The sequence below is a fragment of the Triturus cristatus genome, chromosome 6 (assembly GCF_964204655.1).
Source record: "Triturus cristatus chromosome 6, aTriCri1.1, whole genome shotgun sequence".
In the NCBI taxonomy this organism is placed as follows: domain Eukaryota; kingdom Metazoa; phylum Chordata; class Amphibia; order Caudata; family Salamandridae; genus Triturus; species Triturus cristatus.
The window spans coordinates 1050562801-1050575977 of NC_140589.1; the positions used below are offsets into that span (position 1 = coordinate 1050562801).

A 13177-nucleotide genomic window follows, 5' to 3' on the forward strand; every position below is an offset into this window, starting at 1 on the left:
TCAACAAGGTCCAGGAGACTCACCAAACACAGGGGAGTCAGGGCAGGCCTGGAGCAACCAGGAGAGCCCAAGAAAAGCAAAGTTGTCCCTCAAATGGACCCACAGGCCGGAGGCACAGGAGTCGCGAGAGGACCTCGAGCACTTTCACCAAACAGCGGCCAACGGAGCACTCGGTGTGAGGAGGCCGGAGTTCTTGGTAGGAAATGGTGCCAGATGTTGGGGCTACCTGGAACCCAATGCACTTGTTAGGGAAATGGTAACAAGCTTATGCACTTGCAAATGTACGCAGTGCACAGGGGTTTGGGTATTGCAACCCCCACAAGGGATTCGGATCTCAAAACTTAGTGAGAGGGCAGCTCGGACCTTGAGGGACGTAGGAACCCACCTCCTGTGTTGTTGAGGCCTTCGGAGTCCGTAGGAGCTCAGGGTAAGCAGACCGGACAGCAGTTTTGCGGTCCCTGCAAATGCAGGGAGGGACTCCTTCACTCCAAGGGAGATCTCTTCAGTTGTGCTTGACGCGCCACAGGTCCTGCACGGAACCTGTATGGTGCACAGACGCTGCTTCTGACTGAGAGGGAGACTAAGTCGGGCCCAAACGAAGTCCAGCGTGTCCAGACGGTCGAAGTTCTGAGGTTTCTGGTTCAGAATCTTGTCCACATCGAATGTAGGGTCCTACAGCAAGGTTCCTTTTGTACCCATGGGAGAGGGTTGGACAGATTCAGGGGACCCTCCCAGGGGAGGGTCTGGACAGTGGGAAGGTTACTTCCTTGTCCTCTGTCCAGTTTCGCGCCCAAGCAGGAGCCAACAGCTCCAAGGACTGGTTTGAGCTGGACTATGCACAGGGTCACTGAATATGCCCCTCATTCAGACTTTCGGATGCTGGCAAGCACACCAAGCCCTAATATACTAAATTCTGTCTGGGAGGTGGTCACACCTCTCTGTGACAGGATGCATATTGTTCTGTCTCGAGCTTGGCTCAGCAGCAGGAGGGCAGAAATGTGTCTCTGGTCGGCAGCTACCATTCTGTGCTGCCCGTGACTAGAAGGCTGTTACCGGGAAGACCAGGAACCCAAGTAAGCACGCTTCGGAGGGATGAAATCATACCTCCCACACCGTTGGGGTATGATTCCACAATGTTTGACACCAAACATGATAGGGTTACTTTCAGCCATTTTAGAGTTGGTCATCACGCGGTCACATAATGCCACTCTATATGAGGTAAATGGCTGATGAACTGACAACCCGGGAGAATGGACTCTGTAAGCTGAAGGGGTGTTCTGCTCCAATAGTGGCACCCTCTCACTTCGCATCAGGCACCCTGCCATCAGGATTGTAACGGTCTGCTAGAGGGATGACATAGGTTAAGTGCAGTGACCCTTAGATATAGTAAACCCATATCTTAAGTAAGTGGTGCATGCACCAACTTACACAGGCTGCCACGGCGGCCTGTAGGTTCCATTTTGCATGGCCTCTCATGGGTGGAATAATACGTGCTTCAACCCATGGGAGGCTCCTGGGGTACCTATGCGCTGGGTACATGGGTACCATATACAGGGGACTGACAAGGGTACCCCAGTATCCAATCTGGAGTGTACCAAAGTACATAATATAATAGTTTAGGGAGAAAGCAGATAGACTGGGGTCATGATTAGCAAGATCCCAGTCAGACTAGTCTAAACAGTATCACATTTAGCAAAAAGTGGGGGTAACCATAAGAAGCAGATCCTACTTTCCTACACCTGTCCTCTGCCTTTACACAAAAGGCCCAATGACCCAGCATTGTCACTTCAATCAGCTTAGAGCCAGGGTAGGGGAGGGGAGGCAGGAAATTCCATACACTTGGAGTGGTACAGTGGAGTGGTGTGGCTCACTGGTTAGAGGCAGCAGACCCGGAAGCAGAGGACGGCCCGGGACCAGGGTTCAATTCCCGACGCGGCAGGGTCATGGACCAGGGCCAGCGGACTCGATAATTCTCGCCTCGGTGCTTACTCTAACCAGGGATCACACTCGGCAACTCTGGGCATTAGCTTGCCTCATCTCCACAACGGCCCCCCACATTCGCTGGGGATGCCTGGTTTCACCTTGGAGATAACCAGGAGGGACCATCTCACAGGGATAGCCAGGACGGGTTCCCCAGCGGTCTACAGCGCCAGGACGCCTCAGGGCAGCAGTGCGCTTTACAAGACGCATACATTTGCATACATTTACTTTAAAGCAACTGTCTAGAAGCTTCTCCGACCTTCCAGAACCACAGCACCAAGGTATAAATACTTTAGACTAACTCTTCAGAACACTTCTGGACCCGAGGATACTCTTCCAGGAAGGAGGACTGCTGGTATGCACTCTGCTGGTCTCCTGCTTTGATGTGCTGACCTGATGACTTCTGCCAGCTGCCTGGGTGAGAAGAACCAGGCCTGCATTGAACCAAGAACCCAGAGTGCCTCTAAGGCAGAGATCTTCAAACTTTTGGATGCCGAGACCCCCCTGTCAGAAGTTTCAGGAGAAAGGACCCCCTCCTGACAAAAATTTCTAAACCTACAGACAAGCCTATTGGCATTAAGAGGACCTAATTATGCGGCAGGTTCGACTAAATTGTGTGGTAAGAAAATTTAAATAATGCTTTGTGATGCCGCATATTTTGGTATAGTATTGCTTCATTTTGAATTTTTTTTACACACAGTGACCCTGAGGAAAGATTTCACCTCGTCAGTACCAGTTTATAACCAAAATACCGCAATAAACAACAGAAAGAGGTCTAGTTAACATTTGTGAAGGGCCTTCACTCCGCAGGAATACATGTTGCCACATTAAAAGCTCACCTGGCCCTAGCCAGGAGCAGCAAGGGTCCCTTAAAACCCTGGCGGTCTTGTGCAGAGTTAAGCAGTTTACCCACGCCTCTTTCCTCCCACCCCTTCCCTTCCATCCATTGGCTGATTTTCCTTCCCCTTCTGAGTGTTTCTCATTTGCCATTTTAGGCAGCAGATGGTTATTAGCCCTAGGACACCTTTAGGTAACAGTAGCACACTACAAATGGAAAGAATAATAGGCAGAAGTGTGACCAGGAATGTGCGACCCCATTTCTATCACTCCACGACCCCTCTGGAGGTCACGCCTCACAGTTTGAAGACCCCTGCTGTAGAGCCATTACGAAGGTGGTCGCCCCTCGATTATTTGAAAAACACTAGTGAAATCTCTTAAAATAGGAATTGTGTAAGTGCCCCACACCCCGTGGGTCACACTGCAGCCAATTTGCACACCCAATATATAATCCCGATTTGTGCCTCAAGTGTTTTGTACTGGGCACACAATTTTTTTACTGACAGATATAACTTTTAGAAGAATGTGCTTAAAATGCACTGTGTTGTCCTATTGTTTCCCACACTTCCTGGGAAGAGAACCTTTTTTCCCCCCATTAATGACCTTGAGAATGTCAGGCTTGCTCACTATGTTCACTTGTAGCAATTTGTAGCTAGAATCGAAACAACTTGGGCTGTTTTGGGTTCCCTGTCCATCACGGAGTACATTAGATCATACTGATGTACTAAATTACATTTAATAAAGGTAATCGTTTTTAAACATGAACATTCATGAAGCCCATCATGCCTTCGTGGTTGCGTTATTAGTTTAACAAGGAGACAAGTCAATTTGGCGTGCCCACATGACTAAATAAGCAGAATAATTTTAGTATACAGTAGTATTATTATTGTCTAATAAATCTGGTTAGTACTCGCTCTCAGCTGAATGACTTAAAAGTGCTCTCAAATGTGATGGCAGCCAAGTAAAGTGATTTGCCCAAAATCACACAATCTGATCCAGCAAGAAAGCTGAGATTTTGATCCCAACTTTCCAACTCAAACATTGCACACATCAGCCATTGTGTGGATATCCGCTTCTCTAATATTAAACACCATAGACAAAGCTCTGGATTTATATTTCTGCGAGTAACTTTGCACAGTGTTGTCTGTAAATTGCATGTTGCATCAATCTTTTCTAAGAAAAGGACAAAGTCAAGGGTAATAGCAATCAAACAGAACTATTTGGGAAGAGTCGACACCTCACTGAAAGCAACTATATACATTAGCATAACAAGGATGTTTAAGAGATCCCACGGAGCTCTGACAAGCATTGACAGGGACAAGCTAAGCACCGCCTGGCTGTACAAAAGCTACCACGGCTGCAGACAAACACGAATGCACACTTTCTGCATTTAAACTCCCTGAGGAAGTAAAAGCAGTTAAGTATTCGTGGGGGCAGAGAGGAGTGTGGCACTTACTGCACAGGAACAGAACTGCAAGCGGTCAGCACTGCCTGACACTGGTTTCAAGAGCCTGCTTTCCATGTGGCCACTCACTGCCTGTTGCCTCAGACTTCTGCTGGACTTTCGGCCTAATTTCTATGGTCCTTGACTTGGAGACTTGGGGTCTCGCTTTCACCTATGCTATTTTCACATATTTGACCCCTGTATTGATGCAGAAAGGAAGACACCAGTTGCATTTGGTAGGGGCGCACCTACAAGCATAAAAAAACTGCACTTCAGCAGAAAGGAAACAATATCTGTTGAGCCGAAAAAAAAAATGGGAAAACTGCAGAATTAAGCACACCCTGCAAGTTTGTGTGCAATCTACACGTATCCAGCATACCGTCATTCCCAATTTAATGAAACGTCATTCCCAATTTAATGAAACGTCCCATTTGGGTTACGGAAATGTTATTTAGGTACCAGATAACAATTCATTCGGCACGGTCACTTTAGCAACAGTTGGTTAAAAACGTAGAGGGGCCTCTCCGCCACTCCCACGAACACTAGCTCAACCTACAACAATGACAAAAATTCCACAACAAACTTTTTTTTTTTTTTTTTTAAACGTCTTATTTGTGTAATGGTCAAAAATATCAAAATGCAAACTTTTGTTTCCGGTCATTCCTCACACGTCCTCTGAAAATAAACCTCTATCAACAACCAAAACACGGGAAAAAAAGCAGCTTCATTCAAAGCGGAGAGTACAATAGTAAACAGCAACACTGAATAAACTGGGTGCTTCACGGAACACGACCACAGCAGCCTTGAGACACTTGACTTTTTATTTTCTGAAAAATCCTTCAGAGTGCCCGGGAATGTGCGACCCCTTTCTATCACTCCACGACCCCCCTGGGGGTCGCGCCCCACAGTTTGAAGACTTCTGCTCTAAGGGTTAGTTGGTTAGACTCCTGATCTAGGGTGAGAGTGCATGCCGGGTTTGCCGGGAAAGTCCCAGTTTTTCACCAGCTGCCCCGGCAAATTTCACACACGTGACGGTTTTCAGAAAGGGATGACTGTAAGTAGGGGAAGATGCATTAATATGCTTTCTGAGCTAGGATGAGGTAGCAGTTCTTAAAAGAAAGCAACTTAATTAACACACAGGAGGCTGGGTTTCAAGTCTGCATTTAATTTAGTCCCTTAGTACCTTGTCTGTGTTTGTGTTGATGAACACTGTCATTAAAGTAATTCTGTGCCAATGTAAAATTGCAGTCCTTCTTCCATGTTTGGTTTATGTCCTGGTTTTTTGTTTTCAAAATCTGTTCAACCTATCCTGATCTGAAGCCTCAGGGACATACACAGGCTTCCAAAACCTTGCTTCTGCACCTGGACTCTGCCATCTGCGAGTTTACCCTGCCAAGTGGTGCCACACCAGTCCTGGACCCTTAGAACCCGGCTTAAAGTGCTTTGCCAGCTCTGTGGATCCAGTGGAACTGAAGCATCTCCGCTGCTGCACAGTGCACCCCCATGCAAAACCACCGCATTTCCACTACTTTGTGGATTGGATCCATCGCAAAGACTCACACTGCCACCACAGCCCGCATTGACTTGAGAACCCCTGCTATGCAACCCCTCTTTGGCACAGGCCCTCGCAGTTTTCGGCGACGGACTCCGCATCAACTGACTGCGCAACACTTCCCAGACTCCGGATCGCAAGCCCTCTTTGTCAGGATCCTCATCGTCGACGCAACAATCATTGTGTTACTGTTTGAAGTGTTGCACAAGTAATTTACACATTGCCTCCAAGTTAAGCCTGACTGCTCTGTGCTAAACTACCAGAGGGGTGCGGCACAGGTTCATTTGGGGGTTTTCTTGTGCATTAGCATGACAAGGACAGTCAACCAGTAACTTTACAAAAGGCCATTACAGTCCCAGAATAGGATAAGCTCATCTTCCTAGAGAAAATGTGTGAAAACCCACCTGCACGTTCCCATGATGTAATTTGATGTTATTACGTCCAGAGGTTATGATATGGCCCCATTCTTCTTAGTAGGTACTTCAGAGACGAGTACATCCTTCACACAGCCATTACAGTTTTCCAGTCTCTTTCTTGAATTCTTGTCACCTGCAAATGAACGATGTCACCTTTCAGGTTGTTACAGTAATGCAAGATTGCCTTGATCTTTAACAGAGTTGTTCAACCAATAAAAAATAGAATCTAGAATTTATTCATGCTGTATTGGTTTATTCCTGCTAATGTCATGGGTGATATATTTTGAATCATAGTAAGAGGTTATCTGGCAAGGGTGAACAATGGAAGTAAAACAATTGACCAAACACATAACCCAGTATTGCCGGACCTAAAAGGTAGATGGTATAGAAGAAGAGCGAAGTTGAAGTTAACATGAAGACATTTTACAGCAACCAGGCCAATTCCAATTCTCCCTAAAACTGAATTAGTATAAAACATTAGTTCATCATGCTATAAGTATAGTGTATCCAACCAAGCATCACTTGAACCCCATGCTTGTAGAGGTGCAGATGGAGACATGCGGCAGAGACTAAGCATACAATTAACTTCTGGTGTGGAAACAACTGCACGATGTGCGAAAGCTTAAATAAATCGAACATTTCCCACTTTGAACACTGTTAAGCCCTTAACTTACAGAGCAATCCAGTGCTACTGGAACACAAACATAAAAAAAATACAATGACTTTATTTCTGATCAACCATTAAGACAAAACCGGCAGAGCAAGGTAGTGGGCAATACGATCTACATTTACACATGTGTCTCTCAAGAACATCTACCCAGTATTTTCAATGTAGTGATAAGGAATTGTACTAGGACAAAGATTCAGGGAATAATGGAACTACATCATCATCGTCCCTGTTGGCATGAAACCTTGGTTCACTAAAATTGTTGTATTGGCCATCATGTGTAATTGACGTCAGACCTGGACCAGTGAAGCCAAATGTGATTGCTGTTTTTATTATATGGTGGAGTTCCAGAACAGATCATGGTTTAGTTCAGACTGTCATACAAATTGCAAGCTGTGTGGAAAACATGAAAATTAAGGAACTTGAGGTGGAAAGGGGGGGGGAATAGAAACCTTTTTTTTTTTTTTTTTTTAAAGCCCTGGTGGGGGGAAATTATGGATAAGCTGGGCGTGGGATGAAGAGAGAGCAACACGAGGCACATGGGTTAGGGCATGTGAGGGGAAAGGATAACATGAAGAAGAAAGCAGGAAATGTTTCTTTCTTATGAAGTGCATAAAGAAAAAAAACAGTTTTCTGAAGGATACAAGTCATCCAATGAAAAGTATGGTAAAGAAGCTATGCTCCAGGGGAAGGGCAAACAAGACGAGAAAGGCATTGAATAAGTAAGCAAGCAAGCAAATGAGAATGACAAGAAAGCCAACCAATGATAACAGCCCAGCTCTGAGTCCAAGGTTAGTTTTTGGTATGGTCACCAGGAGGTCTTACAACAATAGACTGTACTAAGCTACGAAGGCATATTGAAAACCCTCCAGTAGCACCAAGCCTAAAACATTTTCTCTTTAACCTGATAGGGGAATCCATATATTAAAGGTTTAAGTCATTTCCCTGAATCACCCCACCAAGACATCCCTCGCACTCATCTAACGGTGTAAATAATCAAAAGATCTCCGCTAAAGTGACCCTTTGGGGGACCCGTAGGGCACTGCAGCGCCAGCCCGACGAGGAGCAAATGCCCGATGATGAAGCATGACATCTCTTGGGATGTGTGAGGGCAACAAGAGAGAGTCTTACTGGCTGTCACCTACGTTTTGCCAAAAACCTGGATACCCTTTCTTCTTTCCTTTCCCAGGAACAGTGACCCCACCTTTGAATTGAACAATAAAATGTAGATAAGACTTAAAAAGCAGAGTACATTGAGTTGTTAGCACACACAACAGAGGTAGACGAAATGGGCAATTTAAGCAAGAAAGGTTGTACCAGTATCTCCATTATCCTGTGCCACTCCAACGACACGTGCAACTCCAAAGCCCCCCCAACGCATGAACCCCTCTCATGCCTATGTTTGCCGAAGACCTGCATTGTCTCACATCCCACTATCTGTCTCTCTATTTCCAGTCTTAGAGCATCTATAGAAGATCATTCCAAACATGATTGCAAGAATGTGGAGTCTCTAACACTGTTGAGCAACAAACACAGGTCCCCATGAATAAAGGAAAGAATGGAATTCAGGGTGGTGAGGCAGTAAGGATGCAAGTCGATCAGGTCTGAATGATACTGAAGGCCAAGAAGTAGCAAGAGAGCTGGTATTTAATAAGAGGTAGTAAGAGGAAAGGTACAGGAAGCTGAGAGATAGTAAACTTAGAAGCAAAATAGAAATGGCAGTAGAGGCACCCACAAGAAGAGTATATACTGGGGGCAATCAAAACTGATAGAGAAAATGGAAGGATATTAGAGCTGAAAGAACTTAACCCAGGGGCATCAATCCAGTGATAGTTTTTCGAAGTAGCATCAGAACAGAACGACTGTTAAAAACAAATGTAGTGCTGCAATATGATATACTAACATATATGGGGCAGTTAAAAACAGCTAACAACAAAAGATCTTTAGCAAGCAAAGAAATGAAAATACAGTCTGTTTTACCTTTAGAAAGTGACAACTTTCATTGGCAAAAAAGTTTACATTTGAACTGAAATGAGAAGACAAAATGCACCTGTCCAAAATGGGCACACTTGATGGGCTCAAGACTCCATGGGGCTGTTTCTGTACAGAGCCAGATGGTTGGTGCCCTCAATTTCATGCTGCAATGTATCCTTTCTACTTCTCTCTCTCTCGCACACACATATGTAAAGTCACCTCCACAATGTAGGTGGTTCAAGCAGTGGCAAGAACCACATAAGACTCAACCAAGCCCTGTATTGAGCATGCACACGATGAGAACTGCACAAAGAATCCAACAGCAGATTTATTGTTGTGCAAAAACTGGATCTTTGATTTTCTGAAACTAGGCTCTCAAACTTTACCCAAAAAATGGGATACTAAAGTCAGAACAATTACACACTTCAGTTTACATATCTGAAAAAGGGTTCCCTATTGTGTATCACACTTTCCTCACAACAGTTAAGACGGTATAATAAATAGTACACTGCATTACAGATGGTGTTGCTTTGCTTTTTACACTGCATGTTTGGACAGAAAATTGGCATCAGTCAAAGCGTTGTTGAATTAAAATGCCAGTACTGGTTGAGGGTGTCATGGGGCCACCTACCAGCCTGGCATTTCCAGTAGCTAAGGAGAACAACATTACCTCTGCGCAGGTTCCAGTGGCACAGGGCTAACATGTCTGGATTGTATTGTGGTGGATGGGTGCCTGAACGTCGCTGCATTAGTTTATGACAGCTGCTCCCGCCAAAGCCACAGCTGGCCTTGATGTGCCTGTGCTGTACAAATGCCCTCCAAATGATTGTGAGGGGGGGGGGGCGAGAGAATGTCAGCCTGGGAGATGATTGGCATATATTGCAAGTTTAACTGAGCCCAAGGACATGCAGATCTACCAAATTGCTCAGTGTATAGGGGTGCAACCCTTTAGCAAGCAATTTTTGCATTGAAAATATCAACGCACCCACAATGGACGCATACTTCCACAAGGAATAGCATGTGGATTCCCCTTGGCAAGAGCTTGCTCATTTGTTCATTGGCTCAACACCCTAATAAAGTGGTTCTCAACCTTTTGACTTCTGTTTACGCCCACTGAATCATTACTGGAATCCAGGGACCCCAGAGTCATTATTGGAAGCGGGAGGGCCCCAACCTAAGCAATTTCTATGATTTGAACTTCAAACAACACACAATACAAAGACAAGTATATACTAAACAAATGCTCAAATATTGTAATATTTTGTTTAATTCCCCAATCAAATTCTAGATTTCTTTTCCATATTTTGCTTCTTTAGGTGTATATACTTCATTATTTTAATGTATTAATCTTAAAGTTATTTATTTTTGTAACACCATTGTGGACCATCTGAGTAGGCCTCGTGGACACGCTGAGTAGGCCTAGCGGACCCGCAATAATTCTCACACCACAGGTTCAGAACCACTGCCCTAATACAAAAAACATTATAAATGAATACCATAGCATGACAATAAGTCCAAACAAGTAGCATTTTTTTTTATCCAGAAAGCATTTACTGGGAAGCTTACTTACATGCTTATCCTAACACCACTCTTAAGTATAGTATTTGTAAAGTGTTTATTAAATAATCATATAAATTCAACACAACCCCACATCCCACATGGCCAAAGGCTCTGCATGGCATAGGGTTCCATGCCTGCAAGGGGTTAGCTTTATGAATGGTAATAAAATATTACTTTATGGCAAACCATAAAATTCCATGGAAAAAAACAAAGGTTAAAATGACGTTACAGTTAGGTGAAAATGTCATTAACAATGCAACGTTTTGAACTAAAGAAAAACGAAATTCACCAGTTCTAGTTATCTCTAGTAACCATAAGACAAAGCCAGTAGTTCTGCCTTACTTAAAATGACACCCCTTATATTCAGCCATGCACGTCTGCCGGAGTTTGCCCGGCAAGCCCTGTGCCCAACCCCCTACTACACATGGCTTGTGCTCAGCGGGAATTTGGGCATAGGGCCTGGCCCACAGCCAACCACATGTCGTAGGTCTGTGTGGCGTTGGCTGCTTGCAAGAGTTTGGATGCAGGGCCTGGTCGTAGCCACTGCTAATTACCTCATGTAGTACATCACTCATGGCATGTTGTCTGACATCATTAATAACATCCCTGCACCAACTGAAATTACATAATTGATGACAACACTGTGAATGGTGGGGGCGCCAGTTCCAATTACTTTCGGGCACAAGTTACAGTTACTTGAGATAACTATAACTGGTAAATTTCAGTGGTTTTGTTTGTTTAAAATGTTATGCTCTGACATTTTCACCTAAATATAACATCTCTATAACCGTTGTTTTTTTTCAGTGAATTTCCAAGGTTTTTTTTAATGCAAAGTAACATTATTACCATACCTAACTATAGCATCAACTTAACCTTTACTTTTTTTGGTGGGGAAAAAAATAATTTATATATATATATATATATATATATATATATATATATACATACACACACACACACACAAAGAAAGATGTGCCCATAAATTGTGACACAAACTCTGATTCTCAGGCCATGACGAAGACGACAAGGTAGAAATGCGTTGCCAGAGAATAAAATCGATTTGAAAAACAAATTCTGGAGTGCGAGCGTTCGTGCCCCAATTTATGGGCACATCGTTCTTTGGATATTCACAATGGGACTTGCACCGACCCAGACAGGGGAACGCAACCGGACTTGCCCAAGACACGTTTCTGCAGAATATATATATTACCCAGTGGCAGTCGACACTGGGTAGTTATAGTTAGGTTTGTGTTTCCATTGTAAATGCATACTTTGTCTTGCTAATAACTTTGGCCTCATTTGACGAATCTCAACGAAACATTCTAAAAAAACTGCTACTCTTTGACTAGTTTGCCCATTGAAAGTTTCAGGGTGATCCTTGAGGGACAAGATCACTTTTTCACCATTAATTTTTAAACAGGAACTTTAGACACTACTACAGCTCGAATTGTTGAATGGATTTACACCAAATTTGCAAGAAAGTTACATCTTGGTCCGGGAAGAGTGTGTTTTGACATAAATCCATTCAGTAGTTTTTGAGAAATGAAGGTTAAAAAAAATGGCATATATCACACTGAGATCTGATTGGCTGCCACCACCCGAACCAGGAAGTGGTGGCAGCCATCTTAGGACTCAGGAATCAATCTGAGTACCCAAAAAATGTGAAAATAAGCCATAAGAGGGCAAGGACCCTTAGGTTCAAAAACGTTCTTTTTTATTTTTGCGTGAATTTGGAGGATCCACAAATCGGCAGCTAAAATTTTAAAATAATAAGAGAATAAGCAACATCAGATGAAGCAGCAGAGAGCGATGAACCATATGAAGCAGAGCTCCTGCACAATTCTCCCCCATCCCCCTGGGACATAAGTTTATTTCTTTAAGGGGAGGGGGGGGGGGCACATGGCCTCTGCCCCAGGCCGTTTTTGACCTGGAAAACCCATAATCCAGGGCCCAAAGTTATTTTTTAAAGGGAGGGGGATATGGCTTCCCTCCCCCAGCCGCTTTCGGCCCCGGGACCCCATCTCTTGGGGCCCGATTTAGTGAATGGGGGGGCATGCAGCTTCCCTCCCTAGTCTTTAAAAAGGCCCCAAGAACCCCATTCCCCAGTGCCTCTACTTGTAAAGAAAAGGAGAGGGGCCAGCAAATGACAGAAAGCTACATCTTGGTCCAGAAAGAGTGCTTTTTAGGTCGAGCCTAGACAGCGCATGCGCTGTCACAAGACCTGAAGTAAACAGTATTTGAAGTGTAATCCCACCTGCCACTTCGCATTGGCTCACTCCTCCCTTGCTCGGTCATTGGCTCGCACTCCCCAGACGTCACTTCTGTTTATTGCAGACAGCACCGACCAAGTACAGTTTTGTTTCGCTGCAGGGCTGTATGTTTTCATTTGGGAACTACTTCATTGGTATTTTTTTAAGCACCATGGCGCCTGGTTCACCCATAGCGGCCTGCGCCTTTCTTTTCTTTACTCTCTGTTTTTTAAACAGTGTATGTTTTTATTCTGCCAACGCTGCACGACGGTAACGGCGCCTGTGCATCTTTTTAAAATGTGTGGCTCGCAATGGCGCCTGTGTGGTTTTGCGGGTTATTTTTAATCGTGTACAGCATCTGCTTTCTGCCCATTAAGTGCATTTTGATGCTGCACATCCCTTGGGTCCACCCTCCCTGTGTGTCTCTGTGCCTGCCATGCGCGCACTCACGCCATGGGTAAGAAGGCGGCTCTTATCCTGGCCGCTGCGGCATGTTCG

General features: G+C 44.5%; 1 protein-coding gene across 2 annotated transcripts in view; it reads right to left on the minus strand.

Annotated features, from left to right (window-relative positions):
• The window catches only part of LOC146820973 (E3 ubiquitin-protein ligase RNF146-like), a 48168-nt gene that overhangs the window by 29170 nt on the left and 5821 nt on the right, over positions 1-13177 (minus strand). Inside the window, exon 2 of one of the 2 annotated variants that reach the window (XM_085611867.1) lies at positions 6218-6362. The exons of the other annotated variant lie outside the window; for it this stretch is intronic. Within the exon in view, the coding sequence (XP_085467993.1) occupies positions 6218-6231 (14 nt within the window). The 5' untranslated portion in view covers positions 6232-6362. The remainder of the gene's footprint in view (positions 1-6217; positions 6363-13177) is intronic. 2 annotated transcript variants of the gene reach the window in all.